The sequence below is a fragment of the Polyodon spathula genome, chromosome 14 (assembly GCF_017654505.1).
Source record: "Polyodon spathula isolate WHYD16114869_AA chromosome 14, ASM1765450v1, whole genome shotgun sequence".
Lineage (NCBI taxonomy): Eukaryota > Metazoa > Chordata > Actinopteri > Acipenseriformes > Polyodontidae > Polyodon > Polyodon spathula.
The window spans coordinates 2992770-3018940 of record NC_054547.1 but is presented as its reverse complement, the minus strand read 5'-3'; the positions used below and the strand labels follow the sequence as shown (position 1 = coordinate 3018940).

General features: G+C 39.0%; 1 protein-coding gene across 1 annotated transcript in view; it reads right to left on the bottom strand.

Annotated features, from left to right (window-relative positions):
* LOC121326446 (inactive tyrosine-protein kinase transmembrane receptor ROR1-like) overlaps positions 1-26171 on the bottom strand; it is an 82135-nt gene that overhangs the window by 13199 nt on the left and 42765 nt on the right. Inside the window, exons 2-4 of the mRNA XM_041269711.1 lie at positions 13002-13073; positions 7482-7769; positions 6634-6670 (exon numbers count right to left, since the gene is read on the bottom strand). Coding sequence (XP_041125645.1) covers positions 6634-6670; positions 7482-7769; positions 13002-13073 — 397 coding nt within the window. The remainder of the gene's footprint in view (positions 1-6633; positions 6671-7481; positions 7770-13001; positions 13074-26171) is intronic.

Here is a 26171-nt window from a genome sequence, read left to right as displayed (position 1 = left end):
AAAAGCTCCAACAAAACAGCTGACAAACATTTCGGCTAGGTCTTAAGGTCAAACTATTATTTGAGAAAGAAAAATAAAACTAATACTGGTACTTAACTTAATATCAGATGTGCAGGTATTTCCTGTAACATGTAACCAGTGCTGATTCAAAATCTAACTGATTAACTCCTTAACTCTGGTAACAGAACAGAGTTGTGTGCGTGAGGCTCAAAGGACCCCATTTTGAAACAAAGGCAAACGTTCAGAGAGGGTTCAAACAAACGTCAGAAAAGTACCCAGAAAAAACACAGTTGCATGAAGAAACCGTTAAAATAGCGTTCTGAGTGGGGCTGACTGAAAAGTTACCTCCAGATTGGCTCTGAAAAGGTTAATTACTCCCAATCACAATACACCGGTGCCTCTGAGAAGCATCCAGACTCAACACAAGAATCTTCTGGGGCTGTAACATTTAAAAAAATGCAAGATCACATTGCCTTTTTTTCTCAATGTGGTACCATTCACCACAATCTAAAACAAGGCCAGCTCATTAATCCTGTGTGGATTAACTGAGGCCTTGGTCTCCAGAAATCAGATGCATATAAATAGCTGATAACGTCCAGGGCTGGCACGCTGAACCAAGACTGAAGGCTTTCTGCTGTCAGGGGGACAGATATGTAGGGTTCAACACAAACCAATGTGCAGCAGGAAACAGTCCCTGCTAATAGCGGCAGGAGGATGGAAAGCTTCTCTGTCTGGCGCTATGGAAAGCCAAGTAGGACACTACACCTCCTCTGTGAGTCAGACCTTAACAACAGTAGAGTTCCCGTAGACCAAGCTGGGGGATGCCGAACAGGGAGGCAAATAATTAAAAAAGCCACTGGTAGTGTACATCAATAGAAGATTCATTACTGTAATGCCCTAGTGAAACCCTGCCTAGAAAGTTGAGTCACAGCATTACACAAAAGTTGTATAGATAACCAGGTGAACCAGGTCTAACCCAAACAGAGCAAAGAATAGGGCAAGACTGGGACAAAAAGCTGAGAAACAAAACAAATTAGCAAGGAACCTTTTCCTTTACGTGTGTGGAATAGCTCACCCTGGTAGTTCAAGAAATACAATATGGGACAAGCCTTTGTTGGGCTGAGCAGACTCTTCTTCTTATTCTCCTATGTAAATCTTTAGCTCAGAAGCAAACATGCCCCCTACTTAGGCGCAAACACCCAAACCAAGGTCTAGCTGTGCAAACAGGCCTCTGATCTGGAGGGATGTAATCCCTGGAGGAGTAGATGAAAGACAGGTCACAGCATGACCCTCAGCAGGTAGTAATTGAAGAAGTCAAGAAGAAAACAGATTTATCAGCCTGACAACAAACGACAAACATCAGAAAGCCAAGGCGTGGAGTTAAAGCTCATTCCAGGCTTGCCTTGGTTTTTGGTATCACGATGTCCAGACCTTGAGGGAGACCAGCTGCTCTGACATTAACCACTGCGCCCATCAGATTTATGGAGCTAACCAGCCCCCCAGTGCAGCAACTGTGAAAGCATTTAAAAGAACCAAAGAGTTCATGTAGTTCATATTTCATTCAGAGTCCTTGATAAGCGTGTACAAACGAGCCAGTACAACCTTTGCAATTTGTTGAAAATTGCTCTGAAATGTGAGTGGAATCATTTGGCTGACGCTAAAGGTCGTACTGAAGCAACAACGTTTGTTTGGTTTGAAATGGAATCATGTCAGATGATTGATATGAGGTACACCTGGGTTAGAATCCACACGCAAACAAAGAGCCAGCGCCACGACTGGCCTCCCCGAATGGAATCCACACACATAGCCAGCTCCACGACTGGCTTTCCCGAATGGAATCCACACACATAGCCAGCTCCACGACTGGCTTTCCCGAATGGAATCCACACACATAGCCAGCTCCACGACTGGCTTTCCCGAATGGAATCCACACACATAGCCAGCTCCACGACTGGCTTTCCCGAATGGAATCCACACATAGAGCCAGCTCCACGACGCTATTGCTATTGCTGCGTGCAACAGGCATTACATCATAAATGATGTAATGCCTGTTGCACGCAGCCTATGGACCTGAGCCCCAATGCCAACAATGAAGTAACTTTGAGACATAAGGAAGAGCATGCTGTGGTATTTACACAACCACAATTTCCTCCCAATTGTATGATGGTTGGTAAGTAATTGATAGCTTATTATTATTTAATATGTTCAGAATAATTATTCTGGGTGCAATGACAAAATGTGTACTTTATAAGGTTGAAAAAAAATTAAATATCTAACAATAAAACATCTATCTCTCTATCTATCTATCTATCTATCTGTAACATATGATTATGCAGGTCTTAGATGAGTCATATTCTGGCTACAATGTTGTTGGAAGACTGTTCATTGGTTTGGTCGATGTTCATTTATAGGTTCTAGTAGGATAATAGGAGATGTAATTTAAACATACAAGGAGTCGTTTAGAGTGAGTAGTCTTACTATCTTTTCACTCAAACAGTACCAGTGTTTGCATGCTTTATCCCGAGAGATTTGTCCTGCTTCTGTGGCTGGAGGGCAGGCATCACCTGCGACTTGACAGCAGCCTGGTCTTCGTCAGCGTAAACTCATCTCTTATGATGCTTTAGGAATAATAACGGGGAAAAAACTCTAAACATTTTCTAATTGCTTTTCTGCACTGCGTGAAAGGCTGTCCATGAGTCATTTTTCATACAGACTTCAGCAAAACTAAACAACCGTGACAATACAGCAATAATAACATTAATCTATGCCAACTGTAGAAAATATTGCATTACAAACAGCTTTGAAATGTATTGCACTTTATAAAGAGCAGATCTTAGAAAAATCAGTGACAAGAACTTCCAGATAGGAGACTTTCAGTTACAGCCATTATAGAGAGGGTGACAGTACAACGAGGGTCATTCAAAATCCAATAAGCTACAAAATGACATGATGGCAATCTTCAGTTCAACAATGACATGTTCTACGGGCTAAACAAAATGGAAGATAATGTCTCGAAGATTGAGCTCTTGTTTTCTGCATTGTAATTGGTTATCTAATTGAGTATCTTGCTGGTGGTAAAGTGAGGGAGACTTCAATGCATTTGTGTACATTTCTTTGGCTTGCTGCATTGGCAGATGAAGGACTGGTTTATATTGGTGGACACTGGTTCAGAAGGAAAAGCTGGAAGAATGCAAGGGCTGCATTATAACAAGAAAATTAAATTAAAAGGAAGTTCAGAACCAAAGGTAGACATTTATACATGCATTGAGTAGCTTATTTGGCTGGGTAGTAACATTTTAAACACAAGGGTCTTTAAAAAAACAATTCAGTTTTGCCCAATGACATTAGATTCCCTTGGAGGATGTCAATGATGTGCTAGTAACATTTCTAATGGCCCAAAGGATGGCAGGACATCGTTAATATCAAGAAAAACATACAAGCCAAACCTGTGTATTCTTCAGCCCTGTGCTAAAGAATTCCACGTGCGGTCACACGAGTGTCAGTGAGCAGTATGGATTTTGTGGCTCTGCTCCATGCTACTGCACTGTTCTCCTCCAGTGCTGCTGCCACTGATTAAAAAAGGGCTATTTTTGGATCAGTGGTGATTTCTTTTTCCATTTTTTCAGTGTTTTTACTAGCCTGTAAAAACATTTATTCCAGGAAAAGAGCAACACACCGACCCTGAAGAGCAAAGCAGAGTGAGGGGAGCCATTGCAAGCGAGCGGAGAGTAGGACTGACATCTCTTTAGAACAATGAGCTGCATTGTTCAGCTCCGATGAGAACTGTTCTCTTCTGCTCAGTATTCAGTTACCATGTTAACAGGTGGTCCCCACGAAGTAAAAAAAAAGACAAAAAAAAAAACATGCTGCATTTATTAGAACCTATGAATGAGTTGCTTGAATAGTTCGACTTCAAGGCAATGCTCAAAACCATTAGGCTGGTTGAGAGGTGCTAGACTTGACAGCAAAGGATTTCACAATATCATAAAAACGCACTGTGTGAATACAGCTCTTTACTATGAAACAATACTGCGTATTCTTATATGCTAGGAGGACAGTAGCATGAAGCATGTGCTAGAGGACAAATATACAATGCAACATGATCTAAAGCAAAGACCAAATATTCCAAACTGGATTAAAGTAGTGATTACTTGTTAAACCCCATGTAAACTACATGCCAACATGATCATTTGTATTATCCCTTTCATACATGAAATATTGAAAAATACAAGGAAATATGAGATCATCATGCATGGGCGTCTTCCATATGTTCCCTTATAAATGAAAGGGTTAAGGTGTGCTATTTCACATTTCTAATGATACAACATGCTGATTTCAATGTGCATATACTTTGAAATATACTTTCATTCAGAATCAAGAAAATTAACAGACTCATATGATCTATAGATAGATATATATATCTTATATATATATATATATTATAGTCAATATACACACACACACACACACACACACACACACACACACACACACACACACACACACACACACACACATGTATGTATGCCAAAGGTTTTTTTTTCATGTTCTCCTCTATGAATGTATTCATTGTTTTCCCAGCCTCGCTGGTTATAGCCTATGCTTTGTGCCTGGGTCTGTTTGATATGCTACAGTATAAAATCTTTCCTTACTAGAGCTTCTTGGGAGCGGTCACCCATGGCTTCTGACCCTTTCCTTGTTGTGTACAGCTGCATCGAAAAATTCGACCCAGCGCTGTCTTTAAACGATACACCACTGTTGGGGGGACCTCCATATAATAAACGAATTGCTGTCAAAAAATCAAACAGCTAAACAGAAAGCTACGAGGCGCTGGGGAATTCTAACACCTGGGCTGAGGGTCCGGCAACACTAACTTGGCACTGGGAGCGTTCAGCTCTGAGGCTCTGACAGATTTATAAAAATACTAAACAGTTTCATGTTAAATAAGCCTTTATTTTACCTATGTTACCTAGACAACCTGCTAAGTCACCTAAAAAGATGATTATGTGAACTATAGCCAACAAAATTACAGTCAGATTAAAGTCAATAAAAACTGCTGTCTGCCCTGTTATGAAACAGGTAATTATTTAATAATTGCCCCGAAATGAAAATGAAAATTACCGGATTTAAGGTACAGAACAGATTCAATTTAAAATACACTGGCAGCAGGTTTAATAATACATCTTTCAGTGAAGCCTTTTATAATAGTATGTGCCATTCAAGAACTAATGAAAGCTATATTGAAATGATTCCCTACAAATCTCGTAAACACCTGAAAGTACACATGCTGGAAAAGTAATATGTAAGTAATAACCTGCTGGAAAAGTAATATGTAAGTAATAACCTGCTGGAAAAGTAATATGTAAGTAATAACCTGCTGGAAAAGTAATATGTAAGTAATAACCTGCTGGAAAAGTAATATGTAAGTAATAACCTGTGCCGTTACTGCAAAACAACTACTACTGCTGGTGAACAGATTCCATTTACCAGGTAAAATCAAATGTAAAAAACAAAAAAGAAACACTGTTCCTATTAGTGTATGCTGAAATGAGGTCAGCCTAACAATCATGAACTAGTCTGACTTACAATGCCATCGTTTTAAAACAGTGCCATGCAGTTTGGCACCCTGCTTGGAAAATGGCAAAAAGCCTTAGCACGCCATAAAAGCCAACGACTGCTGTATGCTGTGGCTGCCCAGAGGTGTTGTAATAGATCAATAAACTGCTTTAAGATGTCAAATATATAGCCAGGTTTTGCAGAGCCCTTTGAAATGAACTGCAGCAAGCAAGCAGGACATGGTTAGAAAAGGCACACTGGTCGAGCTGTGCACGCTTGTCACATCAGTACAGCAGTGCTTTCATTGTTGCTTGATCCACAGTGCTCGTCCGCCGAAGGAAGTGCAACATGTGTCAATGTAGTGCCAAGCAACAACAATATTAAAGCATGCAGAGACAGCCTGTTGCAGGGTAATAAGAAACTTTCTTTCTTTCTTTCTTTCTTTCTTTCTTTCTTTCTTTCTTTCTTTCTTTCTTTCTTTCTTTCTTTCTTTCTTTCTTCTAAGCACCGGACTACTCTTCAGATAACATTCAACTGATATTCTTTCTTAATTCTATACCATGCGCAACTAGTCTACCAATCACAAGTCCCCTGTATATACTGTACAAACCGCATTCAAGTAATCACAAAAAAAAAGTTTCTTGTTTCACGGCAGACAGTTATTCAGGAGCTGAGTACATCTACAGACTGTTTCAGACGGCATGAAAGGGGCCATTAATATAAACAATGCTATTTTTTTTTCTGGTGTCTGGAATGTGCTTTTAATCTGCAGCCTTTGATATGGCGTTGAGTTGGCTGTGAAGTGCGACATTGTTCTTCTTCTTCTTCTTCTTCTTCTTCTTCTTCTTCTTCTTCTTTCTTATTATTATTATTTATTTGGTTATGTAGCAGATGCCTTTATCCAAGGTGATTTATAGACGGATGTACAATACAAGCTATTGCTCTTGGCTTGCTTAAGGTTACACTGTTAAGCCTGTCACAATTTATGATGGGATTTTCATGAATCCCCTGTGGGATGCAATAGGCCCTTAACAGTTCAGAACCACGTTAGGTGAGTGCAAAAGAAAATAGACTTACTGTGAGGACTTTCCTGCACTGGCTGTCGGGGGTGGACCTGAAAAGAATACAAAGATTACAACTGGGAACAATTACCCCAAGATTCCTTCCACATGTTACAAGAGCAAACCACATACTGTACAGAATTGCACCAGACAACGGTACTTGCCTTGATCTGCTGTGGGTCAGGGTACCTTTGATCAGCAATTCCCTTCACATCGTCTACATTTACCACAGCAGTGGTGTAACATGATGCAGTACGTGAAATCACTTCATTGCATTGCTTCCTGTTTAATCTGTCCAAATATACAGTACTACCACGTGGATTACTGGTTTACTTCGTTGGTATTGTACAGAATTATTAAAATGTTAATCTTTCGTACCTATATATGGAATATATCTATATATATTCCAAACTATATATATATATATATATATATATATATATATATATATATATATATATGATTTACATGCATTAAGTTTTGTTCCTTTTATAAGCACAGAGCTTTACAGATTTTTATTACACAATTCTTTGGAGACCGGAGTCTGAATTGGAGTGCCACACTGGTGTAATTACATAGCTGGCCCCCACAGCCCCATGTGGCTTTAACAGTTCTGGAATTCTGATTCGTCCTTTTAAAACAATTGGAACCAAAGCCCATTCAATTTAGCTGGCTTTACTGTACCTGCTCTAAAGAATGATACAGCAGATCAAGCTAACCACCTGCCAAGCTATTCTAGAATGAGGAAATACATTAAAGCAGCAGCAGGGAATGCAGATGAAATCAACGGTCTCAATTCAGAATCACTGCAAATGTAGATTTTTTTTGTCTTTTAGTAAAAACCACATAGAATATATACCCTACCGAACTTGACAAAGAGCACCCCGGTGGTGGACACGGTCCTCCTGCCGTTGTTGGCGACGCACTGGAAGTAGCCGGTGTCCGTGGTGTCCAGATTCCGGATTCTCAGCCGGGAGCCGTAGCTGGTGACTCGGAAGGATATCCTCCGGGGCTCCTGGACCACTGGAGCATCGTTCTTCAGCCACCTGATGGCCGGCGTGGGATTGCCAGAGACTTTACAGTGCAGCTCCGCCGTCTGCCCGAGGGACGTCGTGATATTGTTCATCGGCTCGTCTAACGTCAAGTAATAATCTGTCCAAATTAGAAGGGAATGTTCTGACGCACTGTTTACTGGAATCCTAATTTTACATTTTGAGATGTCACACAAACAATTCTAAATAATGCCTGAGTCTGATATCATTTTACACAATAAATGGATTAGGATTTATCAGGTGTGAAACTGTATCACGTTAATAAGCCTTTAACGTTTTATAGAAGTAATACCAAAGTGAAAGTTCATTTGCATTTAATTGAAAACACGTGTTCATTTTGTGACTGAAGTCCTCTGAGATAAAGCATGAAATAATGTGGGCCATATTAAACATGCAGACAGTTTAGAGTTTAAAAAAAAAAGTGAGATCATGAGAAATTATGTCATGCGACATCCAGTCCACCACCCCTCCACTTATAAAGTCATCTGAGTGTTTGACCTCTGTTTAATGAACAAGAAAGCTAATGTAAAAACGTTCTGTACACTAGGAAATATCTGATTTTATTGCTAAAATCGACATTCTAATTTATATCCCCAGTCAATGTATTTATCCTGGTTCTGAATCTAATCTAAACACCTAACTTACTGACTGTTGGTTAGGAATTCTTTACAATATATTTTGTGGTTGCCACTGTGGTAACACATTATTAGTCCTTTCACCATCACATGGGCTTGCCAGAGGGGTTTCAGAACCACATAAAACCCAAAAGCTCGCCCCCACAACCTGCTAAGTCTACCCAAAAATATCCCTGGTTTTGAGTGCCTGCCAAAGTAAACAAAACATCTCTGTATTTAAAATTGCTTTCCACACAGACACTGCTTGTGGTGGCGTCTCAGATGTCCTGTGTGTGCAGACATTTCTCTCAAGTCTAGCTGATCCCATGCTGCTAGTTATGGGTTGAACCGGAGCTGAAATAAATGGTAAAATATATTGTTTCAATTATTCATGTGTGTGATGTGGTTGCGGGCAGAGCTTACACCCTGCGTCCTCACTGTAGCCAAATTGACATGTGTCAGGACCCCCCCTCGTCACCCTTGCTGTTATACCGTTGCCTGACAACTAGGTGACAAGGGTGGCAGATCACCTGTAATTCTTTTCTAAATGCTATTTGATACTATACATTGTGCATTATATACCAGACTGCAACATGTGCATTATATGCCAGACTGCAACCTTTATATGTATATCCCCTTGAGCAGATCTACAGTGGACAGTGGACAATGCATTGCTTGGATATTACAGCCTCAACCTACCCCAGGTGTACTTTACAATACTCTATGATTAAAATGCAGAAACTCCAGAATTATTCTCATTGTACTCTGGAAAAACTGGGATTCCAACTCTAGAATTATTCTCATTATACTCTGGAAAGACTGGGATTCCAACTCTAGAATTATTCTCATTGTACTCTGGAAAGACTGGGATTCCAACTCTAGAATTATTCTCATTGTACTCTGGAAAGACTGGGATTCCAACTCTAGAATTATTCTCATAGTACTCTGGAAAGACTTGGATTCCAACTCTAGAATTATTCTCATAGTACTCTGGAAAGACTTGGATTCCAACTCTAGAATTATTCTCATTGTACTCTGGAAAGACTGGGATTCCAACTCTAGAATTATTCTCATTGTATTCTGGAAAGACTGGGATTCCAACTCTAGAATTATTCTCATTGTACTCTGAAAAGACTTGGATTCCAACTCAAAGTATGTGTTCCGCGCAGAACTGAATTTGCAAACGAACGGTTCAGTAGGAATGTTTAAGTCTTGCTTTTGGAGGTTGAAAGAGTTCTCCCCTCTTCTCTTTGCGATTTGGTATTAGTTACAAACCACAATGTTGTTTTCTGATTGGTGCACCTTTAACAATACCAAGTCAAGGTGTGGTCCCATGTTTTCAGTCCTACTAAAGGCTAAACAATTGTTCATCCTGCTTAATCTTTATGTAAAATAATATTCTGCAACTTAATTCTCAGGCCACCAAAGCTAAACCAAAGTGAATGCGTATAATTAAATTAATTAGACAGCACAAGAGTATAAATCTATTAGTTTCAAATGATTTGTTTGTACAAGCCTTTTCTATCTATGCCAGTATATGCTATACATAAGAATGAATTTGTTCGCTGTTATCTGAGATAGATTTAAACAAACAATCTGCTTTGGTATTTGTTGACGTCTCAGGAGACTTGGCTTTCTGTCTCGGTAACCCTTTCAAGAGTCTTAATAATCTAAAACAGTAAATTCCCTGCTTCATTCTTTCTCAATTTCCAGGAATCCTTTCAAAGCAACAGAAAGCAGCCTGTTTGTCTCGACACCCTGTACCCTGTTCTGACTCTTCCATTTCAATTGTAGACAGCCAGCTGCAAAAAACAAACTCAGAATAGAGCCAGCTTTGCTTCTTTGACTTCCCAAACCTTTAGTCAGAATCGTAACAATAATAATGCATTTGTTTTATAAAAATAAATGAGACAGTCTGTATATATATATTTTTTTCTCAAAATATAATACGTCTGCCTGGTGTTGTTATCAACCAAAAAAAAAAAAAAAAAAAAATATTATAAAAGATTGTGGCCAGTTTGTGGAATGCTACACTGTAGCAAAGACACTGAAAGAATATGTCCACCCACTAACCTTTATGTTACAGTGACTTACAACAAAGACATTATTTGACTCCTTTTTTAAAGGATGAAATCTAGTTGCTTATCCCTGGAGTGAGAATGAGTGAGAATCCCGGGGAATGATTCCTGTTGATCCAAACACAGCCAGAGGTGCCTACTGAGCACTTGTCTAAATGTATTTATTCCCCATCGGATCACAGAAATGTATGGAATTAGCCTCCTGCTGCTGTCCATTGCTTGTATTGGTAGGGTGTTGAGCTAAGGAGATTAGATGAGGAAGGAGGGCTGGTTTGGTTGTTGTGTTGGGCACTTGCCTACCCATACCCATCTATAAGCCTTCTCAGAAATACATACGCCAATTACCTACAGCCAGCCCGAGCAGGGCTGTAGAACCCAGATCACACAACGGAAGGCAGGACACAGAACCTTCCATTACAAATGTGAAGGGATGCCCATGCAGAACTTATTGAAAGGAACTGAGTGAGGGAAGCATGTTGCAGACAGGCAGATTGAGCAGATGATCTCATTGTTACAGCAGCTAACCACTAAAAAGGGACACAGCATATTCAAAAGCCTTTATTTTCGTTCAGCTGGGCTGTGATAAGGTCGAAATCAGCCCACTAAATCGCTGCTATCAAACTGCTACGAGGTAAGATGTCCCACCTGCCTTTTTAAATGGGATGATATTTCTTGATAATGTTCCTTCAGTGGGGTATGTCTCCACAGTATAAACAAGGAACACTTGATCTTAGGCCAAGCAGGAAATGCTGTAAATCCTTATTTATTAATGGGCTATTAATTTGACCTAATTTCAGCATGTCCATTTAATTGCTAGTTTAAACGGCTGCCAAGATTCTTGAAAAAAAAAAACACTTAAAAAGAGACCATGGGCAGGATGTGAGCTTCTAGTAATCTCAGTACCATAATGTATGCTGAACGAGGTCCTCGCTCTCTCTAGCTCTACCCCTTTTATTTGAATTGTTTCCTGGGACATAGTTATGTTTTCAAATACAATCAAGAGCTCTCTGTTCCCTCCTGCGGCTGTTTCCTATTAGCCCATTGCCACTGACTTCAATATGTACTTTCAACTACACGCCAGGAAATTCAGAGCAGAAACAATGACACACTTAACCAGACCCCTGACCCCCTGACCTCCTACACTCAGATTACATATGAAGGGCAAACAAAGGTACTTGGAGAAACAGCCCAGCACAGCTCTATTACTGCTGATAACGCAGCAGATCACAGCAGTGTAGGCAGATATGGGCCTGCTATGGGAGTTACAGCAAAACCTTGACAGCTTTAAGCTGCCAGGATACCTTTAACATCCGTACAGAATGGCCTCATGCTTTTATATACTCTCTTGAATAAGATTAGAAAGATTACATCAATTAGATCAGATTAAAGGTAAGGACCCTTATTTTTATTAAAGCTAAGGCAAGATTCGGATGAATGGAGTGATTGAGCTGAGTAAATCCAAGTCTACACCTGCACGCTTACAGGTAGCTCCTCTTTCATGAACAGAATTTATTTGCTTTTCTAAAGCAGGTAAGAGGTTACAGTTAAAAAAAAAAAAAATCTTTCTACTACTGTATTGTTTATATGACTAAGAGAATGTAATTAATTTAATTTCCTCCTCCACCTCCTCCTCCTCCTCCTACTACTACTACTACTAATAAATATAATAATAATAATAATAATAATAATAATAATAATAATAATGCTTTCCAGTCCTCCTGTTGACAATAGGTCTTATACCTTGAGAGATTGGGTCTATTAAATATACAATATTGAAATTAAAATATCACATCTTTAAGAAAAGACCATAGGAATGTGTTCAAAAGCAAAAAAGGTGTGTTAAAACTAAGAGGGCAGAACAGAATAACCAGACTCTCGAATCTGCTTGACATGCAGTTCTGCTCTGGCAAAGGTGGAACACAGGGCTGTACTTAACTGGCTGCACAGCCTGCAAGGCTCCAGTTCACTGTACAATTACTTGTGTGTCATAACCTGGCTCTGGCACAGTCCATGTTTTACAACCAAACAGATCTGTTTTGTTTAGTTTTGTCAAGCTGTTTCTATGCTTCGGCTTTCTCTCAGCTCTGTGGCTTCCTGGAACAGGAATTCTTTGGCTGGTGTTGAACTTTATTCATTTTCATGGCAAAAATAAATACAAATCAGCAGGGCTACTGCAGTGGAAAGACAATGGAAACCTGGAACAAGCTTCAGTAAATTACTTTTAAATGTCTTACTAACATATTATTCTAGACTTTTAAATTGTGCACAGTGCACATGCAAGTGAGCACAGTGTAGTTTATCCACAAAAACACAGTTGCATTTAGCATGTCATTGACTCATAAAATACTTTAACAGATTAGATTTTCCTATCTATCTATCTATCTATCTATAGGTGACATAATAAAACAAACTGAAAAAAATACATTATGAACTACACATGCATTTTTTTATTGTATTTTATTTATGTAGATATTTGACAGGGACAACGTCCATTTGTAACATTTATGACATGTTGTAAGATGTATTGCACCCAGATTTAGCTCTGGGCTAATTTTCATTGTCAGCCCTTGGTTTCATTGGCAGTATATTCCCTGAAACAGAGACTTACTGTATTAATAAAACTGTGAACTTTCGCCTCACCTTTGTCGGCTTCGCTGGAAACATTCCACGACGAAGAGGCCATTACATCTGTATCATGTGGCAAATCTGTTCCTGAGAAGAAAAAAAAAGAAGCAGATTATTTATTTGTGTAGCTGGCATTGCCTGCTACATGACAAACCGCAGGAACTTCAAAAGCCAATTTTACTAGTGCAAAGAATGTGATACAAATACTGAAGAGCTTATGACAGCTCTACGTATCTTTAAAGAAGACTACACGCTACAGGAGTTTGCGGTAAAAGAGTGTTTCCAAATGTGCTTTAAAAACACGAGCCAAGAATTACTACATGACTCGCCAAAGCACAAATCAAAGCACGCTGTGCTGGTACCAGGAAGGCTGCAGTGAGCACCAGCACGACTCTTTCAGCTCCTCTCAGCTTTGTTCCTGTTTTGATCGGTTAAAGACATTACCAAGCTGTGATCCTGGCAGTGAATTATAGTTTAGTGATCAGACAAGTGTGCCTACATGTCAAGACAGCAGTTTCGTAGTAGAACAAAGTTTTCAGTTTAAAACGGCAACCTTCTACAATAATCTTTTTTTTTTTTTTTTCCATTGGCCAAAAAACCATCCAAATGTAAAATTAACTTAGCAATATATCATCTTGACTCCCAGCAGGTTTCGCATGCTGAATGAATAAACTGTCAATGTGCTGACAGCTATGAAGATTTTTGGCATTGCTGCATGAAGAAAACGTGCTGGTTATCCCCTGGCACTAATTAACACCTGGAAGCCAACAGTACAGACCTCACAGACAGTGAAAAGAAGCAGCATGCGGCCGAGAGAACCGGCAGCGACAGGAAGACATCGCAAAGGCTGATGGAGGCTTCATCAGCAAACACTTTTGTCAACTTTGGGCTATATTTTTGCTACAATATTTCATTAACTTTATTTTGTGAAAAGAGAAAAACACCTATTGACTTTTACAAATCTGGCATCTAACATGTAAGTCAAGTAATTGGGGGGAGGTCTCATAAGGGCTCTAATTTGTTTCTCAGTTTTTTCCTCTTTTCAAAAAATATGAGTTAATTAAAGACTGGAGTAAATACTTCGAAAATAATACCCTTAGTTTCTGATAGTTGTACCTTGATACATTTCCTCAGTACTCTATCTACTGTACTGGTATCCAGCATGCAGTCTTTCAGAGCAGGCCCATCAACTGAGCAATAATTACAAACAAGTTTTTTTACAGTTGTGTTGTGGAAAGTCAATGTTAAACGTCTGTTCAGTTTAATATCTTATTCTTAGAAATATATTTAAAAAAAAAATAATAATAATCAAGGGCCAGGCAAGATTTATTTCTTTGTGACAGTGTGTTATTATCTCAAGTTGCAAAACCACAGAGGGTAAGGTTCCCCTCAATAAGAGCAGCAGTGGAATTAATACAAGCATGTGTTTGAGGACATCATTGGTGTTAAACTGTTGAGTAGCTGCTAATCGGTCATAAAACACACTGAGTGCTTTGTCCAAAGATACTAACGAGGATTGGACATTAGATTACCCTGTACTGATGTGCCGCCCCCAAAGCTTGGTAGCACTCTGTGGATGGCAATTTCAATTTACTGTACTTCTATAAAGCTTTAGTAGCAAGCAGCTGCCTTTAAAACAGGTGGTTAGCTGGTTGCTAAACCCACAAGGGAATAAAGGAATGTGTAAATAATCATTATAGTAATATCTCAATGAAAGGCCAGCAAATTCTACACTCCCTGTATCATATATGTGGGTTAATGTTCTCAGAAATAAAAAAGAAAAAGAAAAATGGAAATGAGAAGATGCTCCAGAGCTGAGAGCTGGAGGAGGGACACATTTTTCTTCACTTGGTGGAATGAGATCACTGGGTGTAACAGAGTCATCGCTAGTTTTTACTAATCAGTTACAGGCTATTACATGACCACTATCATTTGTGTGAAATTGTGCTACAAGAATTCTGATAAAAAATTTTAATAATTTTGCAGTCAAAACTTAAGTATTGCGATTGATTAATGAGGCATGAAAAACCGAGCATTTTAGCGAGTTCTATGTTGTACAAACAAACCATATTAATTATATTATATGGATATTATTACAATGAATATCCAGATTGACATTTCTTATTTGTTTCAGTTCAGCATCATTGTATTTCAACAAGCAACATTCTGTAAACCCTAATGCTAGAAACAAATACCCCACAAACACTTTGCAACAATGGGGCAGATTTTATGCAAGGCCCTGCTACCCAACAGAACCACTGTTCAAAAATGCTCTAAATATTACAGAGCATATATATGGTCTCAAAATGCTCAAATTTTAAATTTTTTTATTTCAGACATTATACGTCACATATAATCACTGATAAGAGTCGGTTCCAATTCCATTCCATCTTATCCTGCGTACAAATGTCATCCCGACCACAGAACAGACAGCGAATTCAAAAATAAATAATAGCAACTCCTTCTTATGTTTAGTAGAATCGCTTGAGGACAGTTCTGTTCTTGTGATTTCCAATAAGTTAATACGCCCAGTTTGAGCAGCTTTGCGTTCCTCGCGTTCAACCTGCACAAGCTCACACCTCTAGAATAGAGACAGTCTACACACAACGTACCACCATCTAGCAACACTCTGTTTGAGGAGGAATCAGTTTGCTTGCTACAGGATAAAGAAATCTGAATACTGATCTCACAACAGCACACTGTGGTTAAATGAACACAGTAGAGACGATGATGTAAATCAAGTGTTTTTTGTATGTTTTGTGGTTAAAAGAAAGCAATTATGCTACTGTATCATCAGTTAATGTGAAATATAAGCAGGTATCTTTAGGGATTACTGTCCTACCTTGAAGCTTTATACTCTGTTAAGCCTGGTCTCTTTACAGTGCAAAACCACCCTAGATATTGCCAAAGGGAACAGGTAAAGAGTCTGAATAAACTTCCGTCCGCCAGCATGCAGCGGGTTTGGGAAGGTAGGCTCATGGAACGTTAAAACAGCTGAAAAGCATCTGCAAGTTAGTCTGCTATTAAATAATCAAGAAATGTCAGTACAATTATGAGGTAATTTGAGGTTTAGCATCTAATGTCTTCCAGGAATAAAGGTTTTTATTAGAAACTTTTAAGAGCTAATAACACTGTGTAACAAAAAAAAAATTTTTTTTTGTTCCTGGGTAGTAAGTGTTATTTCCTATGCTTATGCCTCAAAAGTATAGAACATGGCTATTATTCCCCACAAACTTTGCTTTTGTGACCAGGACAGTGATATTTCAAAATCTCACTATTTCCAATGGGAAAATGGGCAAATGTGTGTCTTTTCGTTCACATAAAGTCAGACAACATATGAATCCAAATTAACATGTATTTATACTAAAGTAATACAAAGATGACTACAAAAAATTTAGAAAAAAAAATTTAGAAGTGAGTAGTAAATGTAAATGTATACTGTAAATGGTCACAAAAGCAAAGTTTGTGGGGAATAATAGCCATTTTCTATACTTCTGAGGCATAAGCAATTAGGAAATAACACTTACTACCCAGGAACAAAAATTGTGTTGCATAGTGTAATCATCAGGACTACTTGACCTGTTTTGCTCATATAAACCATATGGGTGAGACAAGATAAAACCACAAACATGACCCTTTGTGGAATTTCATATTTAGTAACAGGCTACAAAGCTTCATAACGCTCATGCAATATATAGTAAACTTAAGTAGCTGTAATTACATTTAAAAATAATGACATAGTTCAGGACGGAGAGTAGTGGAAAATGTTAGTTTGGCTTCCATCTAAAATTTAAGAAACAATGCAGCTGAACTTTGAATGGGGGGGGGGGGCAACATTTGATTGGTTATAAGCTAGACAACCTATGTTGTGCCAGGCTCCCAGTCTCATTGACAAGTTTGTCTTGGTGTAAGGAGCCTGCACTGTCAATAACCTGGCATGAATCTGCTAGCAGCAGGGCTACAAAAGAGATTATTAAAATTAACACCTGGAGAAATAAATAAGAGCAACACTCGAACCACTGACACGTGTGTTCTTCTTTATTCAGCGGAGGTAAAAATGTCTTCCTGTGTACTTGCCTAGTCAACTGTAGGTAACTGCCTCTAAATTAAAGGAAACTAACCAAGGGACACAGTAATCAGCTTGATAGCACAGTCTGCTTTGGAACAATCACCCTTTTCAAAAAATACATTCTGGTAACTTGATGCCTTTCCTCAAAACAAGGTAAAAGCTGATCAGCTGACCACAAGACTAGAAGCTCCATAGCAACTGAATCTGAATGTGAAACGAAGTCAGATACTTTAATGACCTTCAATATTACTTAATCAGCTTTGTATTTTAACACTCTGATCTAAAAATTTAAATTGATTTGATTCAGAAAGCATTCAACCATAACTTCGGACACTTTACAGGAATGCAAAAAATTTGTTTCTGTGCATTTGCAAATATATGTGCAAAGAATTACAGGGCCAGATGCACAGGTGCACATTAAACATGCAGTGTAGTGGGAAATGAATACAAATGCATAATAACCCATAGCTGATATCACCTTACTATTTAATGACTTGCGTTCATGGGTAACTTTCAACAGTTACTATTACACAGGATTTGGGGAATGCCAAAAAATCCATGCAATTAGACAGGACATGAAACTGATCACATGCCAGTAGAAATTAAACTGCCAGAAAACCTGCATGAGGTCACTTGCAACCTACTGAAAACAAAATGTGTGCATTATTTCTTTAATGAAACATGTGTACTGTGTATCGCAACACCAAAATGTCATTTTGGCTCAGGGGTGTGATTTACTTTACTACTTTATTTCAGGTATATGACCAAGTCTGTCCCATTTGTAATGCTGCCCTGAAGTCGTTAGCATAGAGAATGCTTAGCCAAGTGTAGCTCCATGGACAAGGTAATGATGACAAGAGCACAAGAGCACTAGCCAATGGGCAAGGGAGTCATCAACTAAAGAATTCCAACTGACAGCTAAATCCAGAGCCGTACGAAGAGGTAGTTAACATACGACACACGTGGCTAAGCATTTGGATTAAATATAAAATTATCTGTTTGTTTTATGGTATAAATTTGTTATTTGCAGCTAATTAAAACATATCCTAACATAATATGTACTTACTGTAATATACAAAGAGCCTGGATTTACTATTTAAGTATATAGTGAGATCTATTTATATGATGTGCAATACAACTACAACATAAATACTTCAAATACTTCTTGAAGGTAATGTTTCCATTAAGATACTACCATGAAATCGTATCTACTCTTGCTAAACAGCCTAGTTCCTTGTTACAGCAGACCACTGAACATAATTCACAGAATTCTTAATCTACCTTTCATTAGTTGCCCCTGACCTCTCCCCATGTCCTTTCTGATGCTTCGTTTAGAGATGGATGTCGTTTACCACATGGAGCTCACAGCTCCTTAGAGGGCTGCTGACGGACAGGTGTCTGCAACATTCCAGTGCATTCACAGTACTAACCTTGACCTGACCTTCCACGACCCATATGGCAGTAATAACTGTTTTACTGTACGATCAAAAGCTTACAGAGTTACTACTACCTACCTTTGGAGAGATAAGAAGAAGCATTTAAGCCAGAGTAAGACCCGCTGACATATGAGCTTTCCGGTCTATGACAAGATGTATCGTGAAGTGTACAAAGCCAACCTCCTGTCGGGGAGCTGAGAGCTGGACTGCCCCAAAGAGCCAGAAAATGAACCATCTTTGGGGATCAGGAGTGCCAGGCAGGTACAGGGTCTGCTGAAGGCCCCATGGGAGCACCAGCAAGGACAGCACCAACACAAGCACCGCTCACAATGTCTCAAGGAATACTTCCTCATAACTGCTACATAGGGTTAAGAACTTCCAACAGGCAGAAAGAAAGAAAGAAAGAAAGAAAGAAAGAAAGAAAGAAAGAAAGAAAGAAAGAAAGAAAGAAAGAAAGAAAGAATGTGCATACAAAGATCGCCATTGTATTACTTCATTTCCTGTACAGCTCCCAGATTGCGCAGCTAGAAATACATGCCACATGCAGTACTCTGCAGCGGTAACATAGTGTTTCTATTCCTCACTCTTCATCATCATGCTAGTGCCCTGGTAATTGTGACGAGGCTTAAATTGTTAACAACATGCAGGTAACCAAAACCCGCCTCCTGTGAAAAGGAAGCCTCCATTGCAGGCGGGAGCCAGACCTGCTGCTGATTAACGTTTCTGTCCCAGGCCGCTGCCAAGCACATCGCACTAAACCTGCGGCATGACATCTCCATAATAGGGGACACATGTGGGTCAAAGCGTGACCTTTCACCCCAGTGGATACACTGTCAGAGCCCCATGAGATCAAACGTTGTTCACTATCAAAAATCTTGAAACATGTTTTTTTTTTTTTTTTTTTTTTTTTGTTTCTTATTAAAAGAAAGAACTATCAGCCCGGATAAGATCACACATGGAATATATTTACAGCTTTACCCCATTCACAATGATGTTATCAGGAGTGTACGGATCCAATGTTCTCATTGCATTGCAATGTAGTGAAATTACATACTTTAAAGAGAATTGCCGTACGCGCCTATTGCTTTTAATGCTCTCCAGCCCTGCATGAAAAGCAGTGAAGGAGAGTTTCTGATAGTTGGTCAGATGCCTTATAACTAGCTGATCCCATATTGACATACCAGTTGTTCAGTCTCTTGGCTTACTTACAGATCACAGTAAAGCATCACGGTACAGGCGGAGCATGTAACTAAGGGTTACTTTATTTACACTGGCAACCTCCACCAGCACAAAAATGTTGCACTTGGAAAAAGCACCGCAGCAGCATTCAAGCAGATCTACAGTTAATTATGATTATAGATTTGATGCAGGCTTTAGGTGGTCTGCAGTTCTAATATACTCCTTAATAAACAGCACAGTAACAGATACTCTGTAGTTCTCCAGTATATCCTTTCTGAAGTTGCAAGAACTGGAAAACCTGTAATGCAGCAACAAACCTTACAAGTGCATACAGGAGCTTGCAAATCAGATGCCACAGAAGCTTTTATCACACGTGTCTCAGTGCTGTTGTCATTGAGACACACTCAGATGGAATGTAAGAATTGCTGCCAGTATTTACTATTAATCCTGTTTCAATTATTATTATTATTCTTAATATTCCTAATTTTATTTATTTACAACAAATAGTAAATACTCAATGTGTTTACTATTTATTTTACTATTCCTGTGTAATCCACTCTGGTATAAGTGTTCAGTGTTACATGCAAATTAAGATAGAAAACCACAACAAAACAATTTGTAAAATAAAATAATTTCTTGTGCTTTTAAGCTGTTGCTAAAATAAAATTCAAAAAAAGATCTAATAAGGTGAGGACCTTGTGTTGCATATAAGTTTCAGCGAGCGAAAGGTTAACATTTTTCAAAGCAAAGCTGCTCAATAGCGACATGCAATTTAGGGATTGAATGTATTTAAATGATTTTCCACATCTGGCAATGATGCATTGCAGTTGAGCCTGTCTATATTTGCCAGTCTTTGAAATAAGCAGTCACTGCTGACAATTCACAGAGGCCCACTTTCCCCGCTGCTTCTCTACCCAGCCCTCTCCTCGAAGCTTTGCAGACGTTTTTATCAAGTCTGTGGCAAGCGATAAGAAAAGAGAGGGAAACGAAGATCTCGGGTCTCAAGGCCTGATCCGATCTGTTCCTGCACTGCTGCTTATTAGTCAGGATTAGTCAGCTCCCAGACTTTGAACACATCACCTCCTAAATTACCAGAGTTGCATGCCTTGCTGTCTGCTTATCCCTGTGGAACACTGTCACTATTCAAGAGGTAATTACACATCGGTTTTCTCACAGCCCACCATGCACAAGGAGATGGCCAACATTTTGTGGATAATCTTTTCTTTTTTTTTTTTTTTTTTTTAGATTGCAAATATTTTTGAAAAAACTCTTTCTTGTGGTCTGCAGAAACAGGATCTGTATAGTTTGTTGAGCAGACTTTTACAGGTTTTTCACTGACTAACTGCTTTTCAAATGGTGAACATTTTAACAGGCATTTCGGCATTTAAATCTCTCGTAAATTATAGATAGCCCCCTTCACCTGCACATTCAAAAAAATCCCTGCAGTGTGTGTATGCTTGTAACCATCCAGAGTATCTTTGGTATATTATAAATGGCTTGTCTGAGCAGCCTCTGACAGATATGAGAGGCGTGTTTGAATAGGGCAGGTCAAGGCGAGGGACATTGTCTTTTTCACTGCCTGATGGTTTATGCATGTTGGGGAGGAACGGAGCAAAACCCAGACATCAAGCTAATAAAAGCGTAATTACTTTTACAGCTTGCTCAGGCTGTTTAGAGTCTAGCCCTCTGACACGGCTGCATTCAGATGAACAAAAAAGCAAACAGCACTTCAGTCCTTTAAAGTGATTGCCAGCACTATACAGCTTTATTACCTTCGCTTCAATGGAACAGCAAGTCACAGGCACAATGGCACTACACCTAATTGGTGATGATTTAAAGAGTCACAGGGTTATATTTAACTGGCATTCCTCTTCAGATAGGGCTGTCCAAACAGCCTAACAGTAGTGTGGTAGCGAAACTGCACATGTCTGCCAAACTTGTCAGAGATTCTGGTTTATAGTATGCATTCTGCACACAGAACACAAGCTTACAGATCTTCAAGAGAATCAAATGGGGGGCCAGTGTAATAAGCGCTAATAACAGGTAAGAAGATAGATGGTAAAACTTTGACTAGCCTCCTTCAACCCATAAGTGCCATAACATTTGAGGTCAGGCTACTTTGTCATTTTTAACTGGCATCTACCCGTGCTATTTCAATTTTCTCTTTAACTATATTGTCATGATAACTTACTCTAATTTTGTTAACCGCAAAAGTTAAGGCTAAATGTATCAAATTACATAAATACAATGTGTTCAAATTTAAAAAAATAAATAAATAAAAAAAGTATTTTGTACTATTGGGTTACATTCTGTAATTCACTCTGAAACCCATGATGGTAGATCGTTTTTTTTTATTATTTTGCTTTACTAACATAACACTTGACGGAGTAGATAAAAAGTCTCTATTGACTTCTATTACAGAGTCACAATAAACATAAAGCGGTCAATTTTCCTTTATAAATGGGACTAGTGAAAGGTATTTCCATATGCTTCTGGTTTTCAGTCTCTTTGTTCAGGCAGAGAGGAGGTTGAAGCTGTAGTTGTTTGATGCTGCAGTGTCTGCCATGTGTCCTCCATCTATCTGTACTGATTGTCCCTATTCTGTTTTTTTGCCATCAAAGGGTTATTTTAATGTGTATTATAATTGGGTTATTGATGATAAAATATTTAACTGGGAGCTTCTGTAGAGGGTTAGGCTTTTCCTTCCTGTTATAACACCAGCCTCCCCCACCCCCCCCAGTACCAAAGCAATATGGAGGCAATCTTCAAAAGCAACTGAGAGCTTGGACTTGGCTTTGACATCTCCAAGGACAATTTTTCAAGCATAACTGTCCCGGGACAAAAAAAACAAAGCATACTTCTATAATTTATAAGAATATAATTTCTCCCAAAGCAATGCTACTACAGCAACGCTTACATTTGACAACTTAAAGTCTCTGAAGACAACAGACTGCATGTTAATTAAAGTGAACTGTCGTCTGCACGCATTTTCTTCGGATTTGTGTTAGGGAAATTTTACCGTATGCCTGGAAGCAATTTGCTGGGTGAAATTAAAGCTATTATTGGCCTCCAAAGCCTTGAGTGACATTGACCTTTCAGGTGCACGCAGGACAATATAACGTTTCTAATTCTCGATTCTGAAGAAATGGTCAGCCTAAGCACTTGACATTTATTTTGTGTTTCCCCAGATGATTCCATTTTATTTGGCTTTTTTTTTTCCCCTGACATGCTGAAAAAAGGCTGGAATCAAAATCTATACCACTTAACTGCTCCACCCATATGGTGAATTTTAATGGCTATTTCATGTGTGATAATTAAACCGTCAGTGTTCAGTTTGAAACTAAAGCATTGCAGTGTGTGCCTGCTTTTCCACGCTATAGCCTGCTCAGTTGTTGACAGTCTAGTTACCTCCCCCAATGGTAGCTGCAGTGGCATGTTTAAATCCTACATCCCACCATGCCAAATATACTGTAGGTCGCCCTAGTTACTGTATTACATCGTCAAGCTCCACACAGGTGGCAAACCAGCAATTAAAAGATGGATTTTTCAAAATGGCGTTTTTTTTTACAGCAGACAATATCTTCTATATGTGATTACAAAACACAGTAACAAACTTCTTGCATATGTAAAAATGTGTTTAAAAATAGTTTTCTCCTGTTTTTATCTTTATCAACAAAAGCCTCATAACATTACAAACAATTTATTAATCCTCCCTAGGTTTGAGTGTTCCTTACATTTCCTCGGCCGAACTGAAGATTCTGGAACAGGTTTTGTAGAACTGTATGCAAATGATACAAACTGTAAGTCATACAGACCAGACGACTTCAAAATGCTGAAGAGTTTAGCAGCTCAGTCGTTTTACCTATCATTGAACGTTTATTTTGAGAGCACTTAGAGCTGTAAATCTATCAGATCACTAACAATACAGAGCAGTAACAATCTGCTGCTTTGGTAGCCCATGCTTTAATCAGTCACACATGAGCTTCACTTCAAGGCTGGAAACAGAAACAAACTCAAGTTGTACCTTTGACGTTTGTGTTTTTATTGATGATGGCAATAATGTTAACTGCATTTAGCAACATCAAATACCAGCTGGCATGAGTCCAGCTCCCTCACTTTTTGACTTTGTTTCATCATGTGAAAATAAACACATATCATATAATGGAAACGCTGATACAACTGGCTAATAGATATACATTATAAATGCAATCAAGTCACCGTTAGGTTCATTAAAAGAGAAGGCAATTTCATTGAACATAATATTTAGTAAGTAAAGGTTCTAAGTGCAGAAAATGAGCAATACAATCCCAATAGCTCTGTTGATGATTAAAAAAAATGTCTTTATTGAAAAACAAATGGTACGTCAAGGCAAATTACAAGAATAACAGACAACAGACAAGAGAAAAGCACCCTACTGAATGATGAAGACGAGATACTGAAATTTACAGGAGTTAGGAGGGCATGGCTGATACAGGGAGACTTGGCAGGAAATGCATTCAGCAGTCAGTGTTTAGATAACAGCTGATAATGATGATTTTTCTGTCTGATACAGCCTTCTCATTAACCACTGCTGGATAGGGCTTCTCCCCAGTGTATAGGCTAGTCAAGGAGGTCCTAGCTAGAGTCTCTTGATCTCAAGATAAAGAGCAACATGTGTAGAACAGCTGGAAAGCCGACTGTCACAATTTAGAGTGCACAATTATTTTACTGCCAATGTTCTCCCTTACTTATAATGTCCAAGTATTGTTTCTCTCACTGTAGCAATTACCCACGCAGCACAGGGAAACTGAAGGTTCAGTGGGCGTCCTCTAATCCTACAGCCAAGGCAGCTTTCCTCAGAGCAAGTGTTGTGTGCATGAAGAACAAGGGGTGTTAAACTCATGCCTCACACGGTGAGAACAACGCACAAGTTTTAATGACCTTTGACCTCCTTTTCCTGGCGACATCTGCATCACTTTAAACCTTTGCTGCCCAATGTCCAATATATTTGACATTGAGAAAATCGACATTAAATGGGTATAGGAACATACCCCAGGCAGTAAAGGGTTAAAGCTTTCTTCAAGGGTATTCCAATAAAAAACAATGAACTGACGCAAGTCATTGGCTTAAGGTGTCAGGCAACCTTATTTGAGCGGGAGTGACCCCACTAACAATGTGGCCTCAACCACAGTATCAAGCCATGATGCTAGTTTTGTACAGTACTTCTCCTTAGCACCACGTTTTTTTGGTCACATAATTATTTTTGCTTGATTCCAGGAAGTCTACATCTCCCAAACTTATGGAAATTGAAAACTTCTTGTAACATTAGAACTCGAGCGAATAGGAGACCTGATTTCACTTCAAAAGGAATCAAACACACTGCTGGTGATACATCACAGTGGTTGGCTTGGAAGTGTAATGTTCTTTCCTCGCAATTACCGGAGAGAAATATCAGAGAAGCTTGAATAAAGAATTAGCCGATGTTCTGCTTGTGTAAAATGATCTGAATTACAGACTGACTTCCAGGGCTAATGCATGGGGTTTGTTAAAATCAAACAACCCAGCTTAGAGAATTGACATTGCCAGGGAACAGAACAATCCCCTTGCAGAAAAGGCTGCTTATTTGAACTGGTTATTTTTTAGTGTGTTAGATCAGTACATAAAATAGCAACTGTCTTGATCAGTTATAAAATGGAGAATGTATTTCATTCACTGAGTTATCGTAATGATTTTTTTTTTTTTCAAAATTATAAACTTGTGTAGCAAAATCAACAACAGAGCCAAGCTCAGGTTAAATTAATCAAAGTGTTTATGTAACAGGGTGGAGGCTGGGTGCAACCAAGCGTCTTACCACAATGCAAAAGAGCTTTTAACCTCATCTCATCTCACCGACAGGGGACAGGACAGACTCCATGACTACAACACTGCTCATTACATTCACATCAAAAGCTATCTACCAGTATCTATGTGCCAACCTTACAAAAACAACCGCACTGAAGGACTAGGACTGGTACACACACTATAGCATTGCGTTCCACAGGCCAGCATAGGAAGCCTCTTGTATTAAGAAATTAATTCTTCCACTTGACGATCACAGCTCCCGTTCCAGTCTCCACATAAGTGGAAACTGGAATAATGAGGGAAGAGGTGTCATTTGCTGTTCCTAGTGGAAAGCAAGGTGGCCCAGTGCTTTGTTGTACATCAGAAAGAAACTTGATTATACCAGAGCTTGGACTGTGGATTTATTATCGACTCCAACAGCCAGATGTGCACACGTGTTAACATCCCTTCATTTCTAACTACAGACACGCAATAAGCAGTCTGAGATAGTGAAAACGGGTAGTTAGGTCATAAAAAAAACAATTACGCTGCTAATAAAACAGTCTCGCCCAACATGTTGGAGATAACTTATCCTGCATTTCCGTGTCATACACAATCGACAAAATCGCGTGCCTTTTTTACCCAGCAGGAAACTGAAGGCTGCACTTTCAAATTTCAAATTCTCCCGATCAAATAGAAGTT